The 17,259-nt window shown below is 49.6% G+C and overlaps 7 protein-coding genes across 7 annotated transcripts; 1 reads left to right on the plus strand and 6 right to left on the minus strand.

Moving 5' to 3' along the window:
• Window positions 1–190: 190 nt before the first annotated feature.
• N7455_000481 (aspartate--tRNA ligase MSD1) lies at window positions 191–2,374 on the minus strand (the record flags this gene model as incomplete). Its single annotated transcript, XM_040952130.2, has 3 exons — window positions 191–1,309; window positions 1,369–2,084; window positions 2,164–2,374. 3 exons carry the CDS (start codon window positions 2,372–2,374, stop codon window positions 191–193), a joined length of 2,046 nt encoding a protein of 681 aa, XP_040817401.2.
• A 1,022-nt stretch (window positions 2,375–3,396) lies between these two features.
• Window positions 3,397–8,267, minus strand: N7455_000482 (putative ABC bile acid transporter; the record flags this gene model as incomplete). Its single annotated transcript, XM_040952435.2, has 3 exons — window positions 3,397–5,199; window positions 5,267–7,861; window positions 7,941–8,267. The coding sequence occupies 3 exons, from the start codon at window positions 8,265–8,267 to the stop codon at window positions 3,397–3,399; spliced, it is 4,725 nt and encodes a 1,574-aa protein (XP_040817079.2).
• A 534-nt stretch (window positions 8,268–8,801) lies between these two features.
• On the minus strand, window positions 8,802–10,264 carry N7455_000483 (uncharacterized protein; the record flags this gene model as incomplete). The annotated part of the gene is made up of 3 exons (XM_040952381.2): window positions 8,802–9,410; window positions 9,471–9,668; window positions 9,725–10,264. The coding sequence occupies 3 exons, from the start codon at window positions 10,262–10,264 to the stop codon at window positions 8,802–8,804; spliced, it is 1,347 nt and encodes a 448-aa protein (XP_040817133.2).
• A 700-nt stretch (window positions 10,265–10,964) lies between these two features.
• Window positions 10,965–11,720, minus strand: N7455_000484 (uncharacterized protein; the record flags this gene model as incomplete). Its single annotated transcript, XM_065603812.1, has 4 exons — window positions 10,965–11,192; window positions 11,326–11,512; window positions 11,565–11,611; window positions 11,652–11,720. 4 exons carry the CDS (start codon window positions 11,718–11,720, stop codon window positions 10,965–10,967), a joined length of 531 nt encoding a protein of 176 aa, XP_065462303.1.
• A 618-nt stretch (window positions 11,721–12,338) lies between these two features.
• Window positions 12,339–13,850, minus strand: N7455_000485 (FAD-binding oxidoreductase; the record flags this gene model as incomplete). Its single annotated transcript, XM_040952117.2, has 2 exons — window positions 12,339–13,525; window positions 13,592–13,850. The coding sequence occupies 2 exons, from the start codon at window positions 13,848–13,850 to the stop codon at window positions 12,339–12,341; spliced, it is 1,446 nt and encodes a 481-aa protein (XP_040817313.2).
• A 718-nt stretch (window positions 13,851–14,568) lies between these two features.
• N7455_000486 (YeeE/YedE family protein) lies at window positions 14,569–15,617 on the plus strand (the record flags this gene model as incomplete). The annotated part of the gene is made up of 2 exons (XM_040952078.2): window positions 14,569–14,856; window positions 14,913–15,617. 2 exons carry the CDS (start codon window positions 14,569–14,571, stop codon window positions 15,615–15,617), a joined length of 993 nt encoding a protein of 330 aa, XP_040817231.2.
• A 310-nt stretch (window positions 15,618–15,927) lies between these two features.
• On the minus strand, window positions 15,928–17,127 carry N7455_000487 (glutaminyl-peptide cyclotransferase family protein; the record flags this gene model as incomplete). The annotated part of the gene is made up of 1 exon (XM_040952061.2): window positions 15,928–17,127. The coding sequence occupies one exon, from the start codon at window positions 17,125–17,127 to the stop codon at window positions 15,928–15,930; it is 1,200 nt and encodes a 399-aa protein (XP_040817421.2).
• Between the last annotated feature and the right edge of the window lie 132 nt (window positions 17,128–17,259).

Below are 17,259 nucleotides of genomic sequence, written 5' to 3' on the forward strand. Positions count from 1 at the left end.
CGTACAAAGTGCGGTGAATGTTGCACGTAGATTGGTCTACTCCGTAGTTGACGCTGAGAAGAGAATTATAGAGTTTCCTAGACAAATGCTAATTAAACCCGGGTACGGAGTATAGTACATCGATATAGTACAAAATGTATAGTCCACAAGGACAGTGTGATATACATTCGCCAGTGGCATCTGGCAATACCTACTTCCTCAACTGCAGGTGATAGGTCTTCAATGCCTCCTCGGTCATGGGACTTGGGGCGCCAACCATGGCATCATCACCCCCTTTACCAGTCTTCGGGAAAGCGATCACGTCACGCACGGATTCCTTGCCGAGCATAACAGCGACAAGTCTATCAAAGCCTAGCGCAAGACCGGCGTGCGGCGGACAGCCAGAGCGGAGGGCGTCGAGCAGATGCGAGAAGTCGGTCAACCGCTCCGCTGGCATTTTAAGAATATCACGGAAGATGAATTCTTGCACTGCTGCATCGTGGATACGACGACTACCGCCACCTAGCTCGACGCCGTTCACGACGAGGTCGTAGTGGTCAGCTACTGCCTTGGTGGGGTCTGTAAGGAGGAGATCGACGTCGGTGGGGGTCTTGGGTGCGGTAAAGGGGTGGTGTGTGGAGGAGAATCCTGCTGCACCGCCCTGACCAGGCTCTGAGTCTACGGAGGGGGAGAAGAGGGGGAAGTCGACGACCCAGAGGAAGTCGAATCCGGTCGCGGCGGGCTTGAAGCCTGCTGAAACCGAGGCTGCGTGTAATGCACGGCGTAGATCGCCAACGGGGGTTGAACCCCCGGAGAAAGGAGCACGGGGGCGTGCTTGTAGAACAATCAGGTCACCGTGGTCAGGGTCCAGTAGTTCCTCGACTTGCTCGGCGGCTTCGAAGCCGAAGGGCTGTAGTCCGCAGAGCGGCTGCTTGCCATTGTAGATGAAGACCCCTGGGCCGCCGTCCGGGTTATTGTTGAATGGCATACCTACCGGGGAGTCGAGGAACTGCGTAATGAACTTGTGGGTCTCAGCGGGATCGTTGTCATTTCCTTCAAGCTTGAATGCCTCCACGATGGGATTAGTAAGGCCAGAGATTTTGCCGACTAGATCCACGGGAAGAACATGATCAAGTCGAATGATTTCCATCCCGTATCTCGTGTCCGGCTTGTCAGATCCATATTTGGCCATGACTTCTTGGTACGGGACTTTCCGGAATGGGCCCTCCGGGGCAGGATCTTTCATCAACGAGTACCAAAGTCGGCGAATGACCCCTTCCACAGTGCGCATGACATCGTCGCCTGTCGCGAAAGACATCTCCATATCAAGCTGTATATATCCAATTAGCATATATAACCATCGCCCAACCAAACAATAGAAATTCATACCTGAGTAAACTCGGGCTGCCGATCCGCACGCAAATCCTCGTCCCGGAAGCAGCGCGCAAACTGATAATACCTTGGCAAGCCACTAGCCATGAGAATCTGCTTGTACTGCTGCGGGCTCTGCGGCAAAGCATAAGCCAGCCCTTCCCTCCGTGTAGGCACAATGAACTCCCGTGCGCCTTCCGGCGTAGACTTGAACAACAGCGGGGTCTCAATCTCCACAAACGGCGGCCGACACTGCTCCAGCTCTTTCTTGCAAAGATTGTGTGCGCGCGCGCGGAAGCGCAGTGCCTCGCGCAGCTCTGCATCCGATCGCAGTTGGAGGTATCGTTGCTCAGGTGGGAAGACCGTTTCAGGTGTCATGATCAAGTCCTTGGGGAAGTCGTTGAGCGGGTAGATTTCTTCCAATGCGAGCTCCCATTGGTCTTGGGCTGGTATGTTCTCCCCCTCTGATGGCTTGGTCTTTTTCCTTTGAACTGTCCCGCGCACAGCCACGGGGCTGTTTGCGTTCACAGTCTTTAGCTGCTCGAAGGCATCGTTCTTGGCGAATGCTACAACTTGTAGGCTGTGTTGCAGGGTGGGATCGGATAGGCGCACGAAGGAAAGTTTCTTGGACAGATCTGCGCGGTTTCCGAGGTATCCATGTAGCACTACTTCCGTATTTGGTTCAGCCTGTGCGAAGAACGTTTCGAAGTCGTGGGTGGCAGGTGGGAAGTCCACTGTAGCGCATCATGTGTTAGCCACGGCCCTCTAAAACTATGGAAAAGCCAAGCTTTTCAGCGGAAACTATCCACATACCAGCCCGCTTGTAAGCCTCCAGAAAAGCAGGAAGTTGTTTAGGAGGCTCCTCCTGTCGCAAACAAGCCCGAGCATGGAACTGCCGCGGAGTCTGAACGGGGCTATAACATTGTCTCGGCGAGGCAACGGATCGACCGCGCAGAAGATTCGAGATCTCGATGTAGCTAGATCTCAACCGCAAAGAGCGGAGCTGCACGGCAGCAATTGGCATATTTCAATTGTCGCGAATGCAATTGCAGCCAAACCAGAAGAAAGCGAGTCATGCCCGGACAACCTGACCATTAGAACCGGCAGAAAATCACACCGCCCTAGAAGCGGACTAGCGCCCGCAGAAATAAAAAGCGCGGGATTTTTCGCTCGTCCGTTTTTCTTTTCTTCTTCATCCTTCCAAGTTTTATACTTGTGAGTATTCTTGTTCCCAGGTCCCTTTCAAAGGGAATTACCATTTTTGATCACTGTACTGACTGTTTCCCAGAATGATGAAAGCCTAGTGTGTTATATATGAGACAGTCTCTTCCCTCTGAGACGTGCGGCTCTCTCTCTTCGGAGGGCTTAAGGGCTGTACGAATCGAGGGCAGGGTATGTGATATATGCGTTCGGCATACCAACCTTGTTTACATGACGGACGCGATGAAGGCATCTCTGATCCTATTCACAAGACTTGAAGGTGTGACCATTGGCTTAGGGCCATGGTTTAGGGGCTTCCCTTGAAGTTGGGAGAGATGGATGTCGGACGGGTTGTTGGCAACGACGCCTTTATGTCCAAGGTCCTCCCTTTCTGCTCTTATATTTGTGTCTAGTTAGCTATACTGTTCTCAGGGACTTGTTCCTATGTCTGGCCCTTCTCAGCAGTAGGATTATAGGATAGTCAATTGTCTCAGGAATACTCACCTGCGTCACTGTTGACTTTATAATCATACCGAAGAGAAGACACCAGACATTCTAGCAAACACCAGGGACTTAATCAAAACCTCCATTTTAATGCTCACAACTCCCTCGCATGTATCTCTTGTGTTCGACACAGTACGACTATAGCTATCTCTGAAAGGGCCATCTTGATTCGTATGTTTATTTGAAAACAGCTCTTCATGCAAGTGAATTTCGAATCGCAACAATGAATTTTGATATGTATGCTGACTTTTCCCAGCTTCAAGTAATCTATACAGAAAAATAAATAAAACCTGAATAAAATATAGTCCCCTAATCGCATATACCATCCTTTTGAACGCTTTTTCACGCAAAGATCATCTTCTCCAACACCTCCTTCTCTCCACTATTCTCAACAAGATTCTTGAACACACCACCCTCGATCCCCATAAGATCCCTAGGCGTACCAAACTCAGCGGCCTTTCCAGCATCCATGACAAGAATACGATCGAAGTCCGCAATGGTGCTAAGCCGGTGCGCAATGACCAACAGCGTGGTAGCATTTCGTCCGAATTCCGCACGGATAGACGTCTGAATCAACGCGTCGGTCTCCATATCAACAGCCGAGGTCGCCTCGTCCAGAACCATAATCTTGGGTCGCGAGACGATAGCACGGGCGAGACAGAGGAGCTGACGCTGACCTTGGGAAAGGTTAAGGCCGCCTTCGGAGATAGTTGAGGAGAGAGAAGTGAAAGCGTTAGAATTCGTCTTCTGGGGCGTTGGTGGTGTCGTGGCGCCCGTTTCACTGGGCTGGCGGGGCGTAGCAGTGCGCGATGTGAGGGTGAGCTCGTCATCGTCGGCCTCGGAGATGAGGTGCACACGTGCTAGCGCATCGTAGAGCTCTGTATCGCTGTATTCGTCGAACGGGTCTAGATTCGATCGCACACTGCCGGAGAATAGAACTGGGTCTTGCGGGATGATTGCAAGTCGGCTGCGGAGGTCGTGTAGTTTGATCGTGGAGACGTCGATTCCGTCGATGAAGATTTGGCCAGAGCGTGCTTCTAGGAATCGGAAGAGTGCAAGTGTCAAAGAGGACTTGCCTGCTCCGGTGCGTCCAACGACACCAACGCGCTGGTTCTTCTCGACTGAGAAGCTGAGCCCGTTCAATACCGGTGGGAGGTCTGGTGCGTAGCCCACAACGAGATCGTGGACTTCGAGATGGCCCTCTGTAGGCCAGGCTGCGGGTGCGTCGGCTCCTCCTTGGTTCTCCATTTCGATGTTGGAATACTCGATGACACGCTCTGTGGCGTTCATGTTCAATTCAATGTTGGCGTATTGTCGCAGTGCCATTGTAATCGCACTGTTATACTGCAGCGCAAAGCTGAGAGCGAAACCGGCAAGCGATGCGTTGATACCTGGCAGGTAGACCACGAGCCCGGCAGTGATGGTTGAGAAGGTAGCACCGACGATGGCCATGCGGAATGAGAGCCAGCGGTTGAACAGCCACAGGGTCCACCATGCTTGCGCATGGCGATTGATCTTGCCGTACATGATATCGACGTAGGTGCCTGGTTTGCTGAAGGCACGAATAGTGATCAGTCCAGCGAGACTAGAACCGAATTGCTCAAATACAGGACTTTTCGCAGTGCTCTCCAGACGTTTGATTTGACGGGCACCTGCCAGATAAGATAGGGCCAGTTTTACACATATGAGCAACAGGACTCCGCCGAGCAAGATCACCGTCCAGTCAACAAGCATTCCTGCAATCATGATTGCAAAGACATCTAGGACCTTGCTCACGAAGAAGCCGATGTCGTACCCGATTCGTGAATCGATTGAATGGAAGTCGGCTGTGAAGCGGTTGAGAATTCGTCCCAGTGGGACGGTGTCCAGCCACCGGAGTGGCGCGCGGAGGATAGTATAAATCAAGCCATTGAACAGGTTCCTCGATGCTCGGACTGAGGCTGAAAGAATGCAGTAATAACGGACTGTTCCCATTATGCAGGCGATGACAGAGATAGCAATATAGATTCCGAGGTACATAAAGAGATCATCGTGTTGTTGGACCGGTGCAGTCGGTTGCATGGCATGCTGCAATAGGACGCTGTATTGCTCAGGATGGGCCTGAGTACTGGACGCTGAACGTGTCCAGATATTGATCCACCAAGACTGTGATAAATAAGGATTAGTTAAAGGATATAGACAATGGGACAGATTTGGGATTATATGCACTTACCCGTCCAACCAAGAGCGACGAATATGTTAGATAGACCGCGAGTGCCAGCAACCAAAAGCCCACGGAGCCACCTTTATTCAAGAAAGCAAGGTAAACTGATAGTCGCACAGAACCGATTTCTCGTTTCTCGTCTTCAGTGAATTTCTTCGGTGTAGACGTCTCTGGTGTAGCAGCAACCCCATTTCCATTAGGAGCTTGGCCATTTGCAGCTGTGCTCGGTCTTCGGTGAGACGTATTCGAGATGACCTTTTGGAGTGTTGTCTCCTCGTCGTTGAGGAATTCACGGTCTTCACTATCTGCCACAAGATCCGCTTGTTCAGCGGCTTGTTCCTCGCGAAGGATATCCTCTAGATGGTGTGATTCCTTCAAGTCATCAATAGTACCTGCATATTTGACACGACCATTCTCCAACAGCACGGAGTAGTCCGTACGAGGAAGGCACAATGCGACATGGTGAGTGACCAAAATGCGAGTTCTGTTTTGACCGAGTTCACCAGTGAGAGCGTTCTCAAAGACGTGGCGACCTGTGTGGGCATCGAGGGCGCTGAATATGTCATCCATGACAAGTATGCCAGCCCTGGAGTACAATGCGCGGGCGAAGGAGATGCGCCAGCGTTGACCACCGCTCAGATTGACACCATTCGCACCAATATCGGTCAAATCGCCGTCTGGCAGCATCTCGAAATCCTTTGCCAGAGCGCAAGCAAAGATGACCTTTTGGTAGCGCTCTGGATCGTCTGGTAGTCCAAAGAGAACGTTCGCTTTGATCGTAGCATTCTCGATCCAGGGCATCTGCGCGACATAGGCAATGGCGGAGTCGATAATCCAATTCGCTTTTGTCGCAAGGTGATCAAATCGGTCGGTAATGGGAAGTGGAACTGGTACCTTGATCGTTCCGGAGAGGACATCACATTCACCTAGGATTGATGAGAGAAGCAGGCTCTTTCCAGAGCCAGTTCTACCCGATACCACGCTTAGACTCTTGGTCGGGAATTTCAAGGTCAGGTCACGCAGAATGAAACGATCCTCGGAATCTTCGATATCTTCCTCCTCCGCGGGCCATGCAACGGAGGCATCTTCAAAGGCGATATAATCAGCAGGGACGGTATTGACAATTCTTTCGGAGGTAGCCAAAAATTTGTCGATACGGTCCGAGCTGACCTTCGCCTCCAGACCCATCGATGTGAGCTCGGGGATAATAGCGAGCGACGCTTCGAGAGAATTGAAGATTGCCATGGCCGTGAAAGCCACCGAAGGCGACAAAGTACCATTAAGAATGGCGTATGTAGTCAGTGAAACGGCAGATAAACCGACGGGACCGAGAACCCAGATCGCAAGCAGGCCAATATCAGCTACGAAAGAAGCCCACAATGCGCCAAGTTCGGTCTCTCGAGTCTCCCGAACGCGGTTCTGCCATTGCTCCTCCAAAGCCGAGAATTTGATCTGCCTAATTCCCTGCAGCACTTCGGTAACGATTGCCAGCTTCTGATCACGGAATTTCATCAATCGGTCCTGAGCATTTGAATATTTCTTAGCTGCGTAAACATTCAGTGGTGTTACAAGAAGAGAGACTGAAAGACCGGCGAAGGCACTGGGCCAGCCAAGGATTTGGACCAGAAAGGTGGCACCGATAATGATTCGGAAGAACGCCTGTGGGATAATGTAGTTGAAAGAGGCAAAGTCGGAAACGCGGCGAGCATCCACAGCCACATGGTTGATAATACTCTGGCGGCTTTTCTTCAATGCGTCCTCGTCATCGTCGTCGGCCTCCCCAGATCCTTTGCTGGAACTATCGGATTCATATGTCGTTTTGGACTTCTTTGTATACTTCACATCCTTCCGACGCATGGCTTTGGCAAAAATGACTGCTGATAGCTCTGCGAAGATGGGAACTCCAAGTTTAGAGTAGACCACCCAGAACAGCCATGACTCGACGGTCGAGGCAAGGAGCAACAAACCACCTAGAGCCAGGACCCAAACATACGATGCTCCGACATTCCAGTCCGGAGTACCGCGCAGTTCGAGTGTTTTCAGGATCTGAAACAGGGCGACCTGGGGTCCAAAGCTCAGAAAGCAGATCAACAGACTGAGTATGGTCTGGGCGATCAGTGGCCCCAAATGCGCAAAGACAATCGCTAGCCACAATTTCCGGTCCTGGCGGGCAATTTCGAATTTCTCACGGAGAAAACCAGCACGATTCGATGCTGTAAGCTTGGGAATATCGTCGAGATCCATGGTCTTGTGCTCCACGGCGTAGTTTAGCAACCCATTGGCCCAGCTGAAAGTGAAGCGACTGAGTATGGAGACTGAAAGTTCCCGCTCAACCAGTTTATCTTCATGGTAGACATCTGGACGACGTGGTAGCAGAACACAGAGTACGGCGCGAAGAGCAGCGCTAGCAATTTGTGCCAATTGCAGCCCGACCCAAACTTGCCCACGGGGAAGTCCGAGTTGAGAGAATACCAAGATTCCCAGTTCGATGCTCGGAACTACGGTAGCAATAATACTGCCCCAGAAAGCGAAGTGGCCGAGAACATATCGGCTTGTCGGTCGGGGCTCGGTGAAGAAAGCAATAGCTTGAATAGCGAGCAGAGTCTAAAAAAAAAATAAGAATTGGCCATTAGTTTGATTCAAATCGAATGGTTTCGTGTTCTTGATCGGGTTTTCTACATACCCACACTCCGAACTGCAGCCAAATCAATGGCGTGGAATTCGTGATTGTAAGCTTCAATGTCGCAAGAACAGCCAATGCGAGAGTCACCAGAAACCCGGCGACGGAGAACAGGGCGATGAAGCCTCTTTGCCATTTATCAGAGAAAGCTCGGAGGGATTCCTCGGTCGCTTCTCCGTCTTCATCGCTGTACACGTCTTTGGCTAATTGAATGGACTCATAATCACGGGCTTTGCGGGAAATGCGGTGGGCGATACTCTGAATAGCAGGTATACTATCCAGAGCAACCAGCGACAAGGCTAGATAGCTAGATGTCGCCAGGTATGTCATTTTTTTTTGGGACGCAAAAAGAAAAAAAAGAAAGACAAGAAAGGACAGACAAAAAAAAGAAATATCAAGGCGTTATCAGCGACTATAACGAATGCGCAGCATGTTAGCGCGAGCTATCGTGACATCGAGCGGGGAACCAGCAGGGAATAGACCGATCTTAGACCGCCAGTGACTCAGAATACCTCACCTTACCTTTTCCATATTCATACTCACATAATAAATCTATATTAACTGTCAGATCAATTTCCCTCTAGGGCTATGCATTGAGTCACACGCACTAGATTGTGCAGTTCTCGTGTTCAAATGACTGAACTTCTCTTGGTGGCTGCATATTCCTCTTCCTCTACAGACTAACTCCGACCTCCGACCCGAGATTGGAGGGGATTGCGTCTTCCAATGGTCATGTACGGAATAGCATATCTGTAAGCACTAACCAGAGTTGGGGACAATGATTGAACATTTGAACATTCAACTCGGATTCAAGGAAAATTCACCATTCCCCACTTGTATAGCTTGTATCCATCTAATGTCCACCTAATGCAGGACCGGCCTCCACCCGCGTCTCGGCACAAACTCTTCCACGCCCTCATCATCCAAGACATCACGCCCTAATCGTGCAGTGATAACGCTGCGCTCGGAATCTGGGCCGTGCACGTAAAACGGCTCGAATCCTTGTCCGACGAGTTTGGGGGTCCACGTTTTTTTTCTGCCTTTTTCTTTCAACTCCCTTGGATTTACCGTCGGCTCAAATCCAGAGGATTCCCGATCTAAACTGAGATACCACCGCCGTTGGTGGATCGAGCCGATCGTGTTGCTGGACCCTGGGTAGGCATTGTTTCTTTGAATTTCCATGTCGGCGGTGTAGGTATCGTCTGCATGTGTCTTAGTCGGGCTATTTTGAGATTCGGATTGACATCTTTGCGGTGTTGGATCCACTCTCAAATTTTGTTTGCGTGGTGGAGGCGAAGGCGATCCGGAGTCCGAGGTAAAGGGCGCTTGTGGCGCCCTTGGCCTAGATTGGCGACGACGCCGTTTGGGGCCTTGTCGCATTGGCCTCGCAAAATCGGTGGTTTTGTCCATCCGTAAAATAATAGTGTAATCTTTTGGTAAACGGGTTCCGTGCAGTCGGAGTCGGATTTTGCGCTTAGTGTCTCAGCGTTAGAGAAGTCCATTGTCCCCCGCGTTGTAAAGGGATATACCTACATTCTGAAAAGCTTCTCGCAACTTCGCACTATCTGAGATCGGCTCCGGTAAAACATGGCTATCTTCGGAGACCTCTGATCGAGAGTCATCAGTCTCCGGGCCAGATGGGTCCATTTGGTAAGGTAGAATTTCATATTCTCCAGTATCCCAGATAATCAGGCTCCCCGTTTTGTGGGAAGCTGTTTCAATGAGATGATTCTGTGAAGAGTTAAGTAATTAGTATTATACCATCTCATCCTAGATCACAAACTCACCCATAAACAATGGATCCTAGTTTCAGTTGCATTCCGGTTCAATCGCTGGCTATTCGGATCCCCAGGTATCCCATACATAACCGACCAACTGACAGAGCTGGTCTCTGAGAATTGGAGACGGAGGTCATAATGGGGCCCTGCGATGGGATGGTCATGTTGATGGATGACGAAATGGCGTCCTTCGGGGTGCTCGTTGCGTCTGTACAATTCCATCCATTCCTTAATGGGCAGCCGCGGTAATGGTTGTCTTGGAAGTGGGCGAACGCATTCTTTGAGCTTCGCAGAAATTGTGCTCAGATGGTCGGTCACTTCAACCTCACCTGCTTCGATGGCAACGAGGCTGGATGAGGCGTTTAATTGTGATGCGTTCAGCGGGATAGCGCCCCCTCCATCTCCATCCTTGATCCCTTTGGTGGATCTTTTTTGTGGTGGAGAGACAGGCGCATTTAAGCTTAAGAGAATTGGGCGCTGGCCATTTAGCGGAATTTCGTTTCTTAGCTCATGCTCGGGGCTGGATTCTGGGTTGCATGCGCGTTTCATGATTGGAGAACCTGGGTTAACGTGTGTCGAAGCCGGGATCAAGCGAGAGTTACAGCCATGACAGGTATTATTGACATTATTGGATTCATGTATTACATGCATGACATTTACAGACGGAAGTTGAGATGATGTCCCGGGGTCGCAGCTTAGTAACAAGCTTGACTTCCAAACTGGGAAGCTTTGGCAGAGCCAACGTGAAAGATATTAGGATGGAAAACGCCAACCAGTCACCCGTCAATTATATATCTATAGAATCGGAGGATTTGTGAAATCGACGCTGAAAAGGACAGCTTCTCTATATCCAAATTACTCGAAGGCTAGCGTGGTGGTTGACCTTTCCCCTGTATATAATCTCATCGAGTGGTTACCTTAGCCTTATTACAAAATACATAGGAAAAAAGAAAATAGTGCCATCGCGAAGAAACGATACCGTGACCTCCGCCTAAATGTTTTACGCCAAAAGCAAAAATGAGCTGGAGTCCGCCGTTGTACAACCGCAGACTCGAGCTCATTGCCTATCGCACTTTACTATGGCTGATATGCGAAATCCAAAATCTCGAAATATTTGTTGTTTGTGCTCCAATCACATTGAAAATACGAGATGTTCTCTTCTTCAATGAGAAAAATGCATGCATAACTTATGACTTTAACTAGATGTATCTTGAAATATATCCTGTGAGATGGTACTCGACAGTGGCTATTAGATCACATATCCTGCTGCCCCTTCATCGGACCTCTTGACATGGCAATCCGACCACTCGACGCCATCCAGAATAGAGAGCCTGACGGGTACAATAGCGAGCATCTCTCGCACCATTTTTTGTTTTTCTGATGGCAACTTGTCCACAACGGCCTTGGGTGGTCCATGCAGTTTCATGTATACATGAACGCCGCATATCGGACAGAAACAATGGCCATTAAACCTGCGCTGAAAGAGATATTCGGTTGTGTTTTCCTTTCCATGAATGGAAACACTGTTTTGGTGAGGATATATGCAGATATTAGCATTCTATCCCAGTTAGACCTGATATCGCTGGAAGCTTTCGGGGTTGGATGCCTACCCTCTGGCAAATACTGCAGTTATCTTCCTTAATCTCCACCTCTGACCAGGGCTTCATCTTCACAGCTAGGGTAACGGCACCACAATAGCAACCGCCGGTGTATAATTTTAGATTGTCACCTGGTACTTCCGCTACTTGTCGGGGGAACGGAGTAGGGACAGATGCACTATCGGAAGGGCACTCTAGGCTATTTTTATATGGTAAGTCAGATATAATATGTAGGGCATTGAGGTACTTACGCTTCAACTTCCAAAGTGAAGGGATTCACCCCAAATAATGCTCTTGCCTATAAATGGTCAGATTCAAATATCATAGACTTGACAGACCGAGTAACCGTAACTGACATTGACAGCAATACTTGATTTTCCGGCCTGTATCATATGATTCGTCGCCATGATTCCTGTACCACACATAGGGCAAAACTAGAAAGAGTAAGTTTGGCGATGAATATGAACGAGAAAAAGTACGTGCTTACAAAATGATCTCCACTGCGACCATTCGCAGTATATCTAGCCATAGCTTGATGTCCGCTTGTAATTTGGAACTGAGATTCCTCCGGAAATATCCAGAGGTAGCCCTTCTTCGTGCATATCGAGCAACGGCAGCTGAAAACCTGTTGTAAGGGTTGCTGTAGATGCAGATCAAATCTAATTTGCCCGCAATGGCAATTTCCTTTGTAAATTTCGGGTGACAACATCTTGCATGCCTCAGTGATGTCTTCGTACAAGTTGGGATCAAATGTTTTAAGGGGGAGATTGGAGACAAAGAGGGGAACTTTGTAACTGTTTAATATATAAGATAACACTAGCCTTCTCGGTGCTAACTGTATTTAACTTGGGCTAATGTATTTTTGGACTCATCGCGTATCTAAGCATTTCATGAAAATCGTCTCAATTTAAACCTACATGCCCATATGAAATACAAAACAACTACCACCAAAGCCGTATCACAGTGCCTGCTCCTGTGTCAATAAAGCATTTAAGACCAGCACCCGATTTCTTCCTCAACTAACCCTAGTTGTGAGAATTGATAATGGGATTAACAGCCACACTCTGCGGATTGTGGAAGACATCCTTCGGATCAACAAGAGTCTTAATACATTGGAGCCGCCCAAGATTCGATCCCCAGTAAGCCATCTGACCATTCTCGAGGTAAGGATCAACATATCCCGGATAGGAACGCAAAGGTCCGGGTGGCCGATTTTCAATGACAACTTGATGCAAGCGATCGAGGAACCTCCTGGCAACGAATGCAGGAGGCTCAAAGCCGACAACAGCATACGATTGCATCCATATGACAGCATCACGGTGAACATAGGCCGTGGCATTCATAGGAACATCGTTGGTTGCGCCACCTTCCAGGTCGAAAATAACCCACCAGTTCTCACTGCCCTTCGGTGCGGTGTCAAGGTACGTGAACAAGGCGACTAGCCCGTGCTCGGTGAATACTTCGTCGACTGTGAACGATACTGACTTGGAGTAGAACGAAGTGAGCAAAGCTCCACCGATTGAGACCAGGTAATTCTCAGCCGCGTGGGCTAGCAAAGCTAGCCAGTTCGTGATGTATGCCACGTTGCCCTTGTTTTGGATTGGGAGGCTGTTTTCATGCTGAAATTCTTCGAACTCCTCTCTGGTTCCGAAGAAGCTGCCCGTGATCACAATACCGTTCTGGAAGATTGTGAGCTCGGTGGAATAATTCCGCGTAATGTTAGGCTTCGCGACGATGGACTGCCAGGCTTGGAAGAGTTTGACCTTGTCAAGTATGTCGCCCTGGCTGAATGTATAGGTGTATTGCACAGCGCCCTTGGGAATTTCCTGCGTGCGAACTTTGAACTCAGTGACAATGCCAAAGCTGGCGGCCGCACCCTTGATAGCCCAGAAAATGTCCTGGTTCTGGGTATCCGAAGCTGTCACAATGCTGGAATTGGCCAGAACTACTTCAGCCTCCAGCACATGATCCAACGCAGTTCCCCATTGTCGTGACATGAGACCAAGACCACCAATGGTGAAATGACCGCCAACTCCGACTTGTGGACAAGATCCATGTGACATCGCTCTACCACCTGCATGTAGAAGACGGTCTTTAAGATCACCCAAGTTTGTACCGGCCCCAATTGTGGCAACATGGGTGTCTGGATTCATCGAGAAGTTTTGGAAATTCTTTAGGTCGACGACAACATGACCATCGGCTCCCCCCAGTCCTACCATAGTACAGCTGGTTTAGTAAAAGGCACACGACGGTTCGAACATAGAAGGCAATTTCATACCGTAGTTTCCATAGCTGTGACCTCCACTGTAAGCTTGCACCCGGTAGTTTCTCTCAACGGCACAACGCACAATTTCAGCGACCTGGCTCGTAGTATTCGGATAAGTGATTACCGCGGGGTGGACAGGAATGGCCAGGTTATAGGACGGCAGGGCCCGAAATTCGTATGACAGATCTCCCCGAAAGGTCACCATAGTAGGGTTTCCTCCCACGGCGGCCATGAAGCACTCACGGCCGGCGACGCTGGATGTATTCCCCATTTTAGATGAGAATGAAAATTGAAGGCTACCCCAAAGATGGTCAAGTAGAAGGTTAAGCAAGAGAGAAGATTCGTAATGGCCGGTGGAACATATAGAAGGGGCGGGATCGCGACTGCTTCACGAGACGGAGAACCCTAGCCAAGTTTTCTGCTCTCTCCGACGTCTCATTTTCTCGGTGTCACAGTTGTTACATATGTCACGGTTGTCACATTCGTTGCCAGTACTCAAGGGGGTCTCCTGATTCTTTGAGGATTTTCGTCTAAACATAGTTGCTCGACTTGGCCTGTCATGCTACTGCATGCAGGGACTCTGGTGTAACACGGCGAATTAGTACATGAAAGCACTTGAGATAATGAAATCAAGAGCAAATGTTCGAATAGAATAGTCAGCCAATGAGCTCATAATGGCCAAGGTGAATACCGAGAGATGCCGAAAGAAATTGCTCGGGGACCACTATATCTATAACGGCGACATAAATGGTCCCCGATCCGGAAATCCCTTGTCATGCAACATGGAAACCCTAACTGGACTCCTTTGTTTCTTTACTTCTTTGCTTCTTCTTTTTTCAAACATCAATTTGAGAGAATCCCCGGTTATTTATATTTCCCGCCTAACTTTCTTGGTGTTCTATACCTCATCCAACCCCAGACTACACTTCCCGCAATGACATCAGGGAGAAAACCTTAATAACAAAGACGAATCGACAGGCATCAACATCATGTTCACTCCAATTCATACCACGCTGGGCGCGCTATTACTATTCCAAGGCTCATCCGGCCTACTCATACACAACGGTGCCGTCTTCGGCATATCCTCTCTTCTATCTGGGTGCGCCTTCAACCCGAGTCGTGACAATGTGCCCATCATCGCGGGTTTGGTGTCCAGCATTGTACCGGTATACTTGCTGGCACCATCACTGATCCCGGTCTATCCCGCGCCACCACATTCATGGGCTTCTGCTGCAGCAACGTTGGGAGTGGGCTTCCTATTGGGGTGGGGAACAAAGGTGAGAAGTATCGGATATAATTGGAGAACGAGGAACAAGTTGACTAAGTGAAGCAGAACGGTCGAGGCTGTACCTCCGGACACATGCTGTGTGGGCTTTCGCGTCTCTCGCCCCGCTCGCTGATTGCAACCGCCATCTTCTTCACAACTGCATTGCTCACGGCGAACTTTGTTGAGGGCGGATCTAATATCCCGTCTTGTGGTACGATTCCGTGCTATATGCCAACGTATCCATCTGGGCCGGAGTTCGGCTTCATGGCAGGTGCAGCGCTGCTGGCGGCTGTTATGAACTTCATCGTTGTCCCGCAGAAGGTCCATCGGTCGGAGGAATCTAGGGTTGTCTATTCTTATGTGGCAGGGTTGGAGTTTGGCCTGGGTCTTTTGATATCTGGAATGGCGGACCCGGCCAAGGTGCTCAGGTTCTTTGCCTTTGTGACTGACCCATCTCGATTTGATCCGTCGCTGGCGTTGATCATCTTGTTTGGAATTGGGCCATCGCTGTTCACCTTCCTGACTGAGAAACCAGGCCAAGCGGTTGAAAAGGGAAAGCCTGTTGCTAAGCCTACCCTTGCCGAGAAATGGCGACTCCCAACGGCCACGGTGAGCGACATAGATTGGCGCTTTGTTGCGGGTGCTGCGACGTTTGGACTAGCTTGGGGACTGAGAGGGGTCTGCCCGGGCCCTGCAATTTTGCGAACAGTCCTGCAGCCGACTTGGGGACTGATCACGATGGGCGGTTACATGCTGGGCAACCTCTTTTAAAGGGAATGAGATATAGAAATTATAGGCATTTAATTATTCATTAGGTTCGTTGAACTTTGGCGTCTTCTCGGGGGAATAGAGTCGAAATCGGTGCGTGGTTATGCAAAAAGAGAAAAGATGGAAGTCCGAAGATCTCAGGAGCTGCGTCCGAGATGATTAGCAAGGGTAATAACGCCATAGAATATGTACATAGTCGGTTCAACTGAGAATAGATGCCATTGGTCCATGAATAAATGCATTGGGTATATAACAGGGAAAAAGACTAGACAGTGGATCAAAATGTAGAGAGGTGAGTAAACGGAAGAATAGCTTACAACTCAGTCTTCCTATCCATGCGGCGCGCTTCCAACTCAGCATATTCGTCGTTACTGCGTGGACTGGGGGCAGATTGACGGTCAAAGTAGCCTTCCAACTCCATCCACTCCGCAACGAAGGCGGTAACTAGCATGCTCCAATCCTCGACGGTATCCAAATCTAAATGTTCACCGTCATCGTCGATTGTATGCCAAACAGAAGGGAATCCCTTAAAGGGGGCAAAGTCAATGAGATGCAGGATCTCAACCCCCTTTGCGAGGAAAGGAAGGTGATCATCCTGGATGCCACCCATAGGCGACAGATTGTGTCCGTCCTTCTCGGTATCGACGAACCATGGATTAGCCGAGGCAGACTTGAACTGCTTCAATGACTTAAATCGTTTTTCAAGGGCGCCCAAGCTTTGATAAGCCCAGTGTGTTGTCTCATAGTAAGATTGAACTGTCGGGGATTTCGAGCCCAGCAGATCCAAAAGGACAAACAGAGATATCGATGACAAGGGACCCTTGAATTCCGACATCGCGGGATAGACTTGGTCATCCCAATGTGTAGCCAGTGCACGAGCTCCATAGAGGGAATCGGTCTCAGTCCAGTCTTTAAAGGCCTCTTCGCCATCCAAGAATATAACCTGGAGACCCCGCTCTTCTTCAAGGTAGGTATGTAGTCCTTGCTCCTGCAGCGCGGACCATTTCTTTTCTAGCGCGGCATCGATGCTGCGCATGGCATGCATAATCATCGCACATGGCGCAGCACTGTCGATGCCTCCGATGAAGCCTTCGGGTTCTATCTTGCTGTCATAATGGGCGACAAGAGTGAGCCGGCCAACGTCGCCAACCGATGCCCAAGGAGGATCGCGAGTAGCGATGAAGTTTCGGAAAGGTACCTCCTTCGTCTTGGATAGTGGTGTTTTGGATGTGGAGTTCTGAACGTCAATAGTCCATCTGGGCAATGTGGTTCGAAAAAAGTCGGCGAAGTGATTGAGCACCGCGGTGGAGCCGGAGGTGCCAGGGACGCGGGTCCTTAGTATAGGTGACAACAGAGCGCCATTGTGAATGTCGAAGTCGTTATTGGGCCGCAGGAGTCCAGTCAACGTCTTATCTGATATTTCCTCGTATGCGTCTACACATGCTAGAAGCATTACAAGAATGCATAGCCAAAGTGACACAATGCCAGGTGGCATGCGATAAGCCGGGGACATGGCGTTGAAGGAAAGCTCGCGCTAACGGGTCACGACCTGCATCAAAGCAACGATCGGATGAATCCAAGCCTAATTTAGCTAGGTAATCAACGATATTATATGGTATGAGATCAAAGGAGAATGTGTCAAAGC

This window comes from Penicillium solitum, assembly GCF_028829755.1.
Source record: "Penicillium solitum strain IBT 25940 chromosome Unknown utg000001l_segment0_segment0, whole genome shotgun sequence".
Lineage (NCBI taxonomy): Eukaryota > Fungi > Ascomycota > Eurotiomycetes > Eurotiales > Aspergillaceae > Penicillium > Penicillium solitum.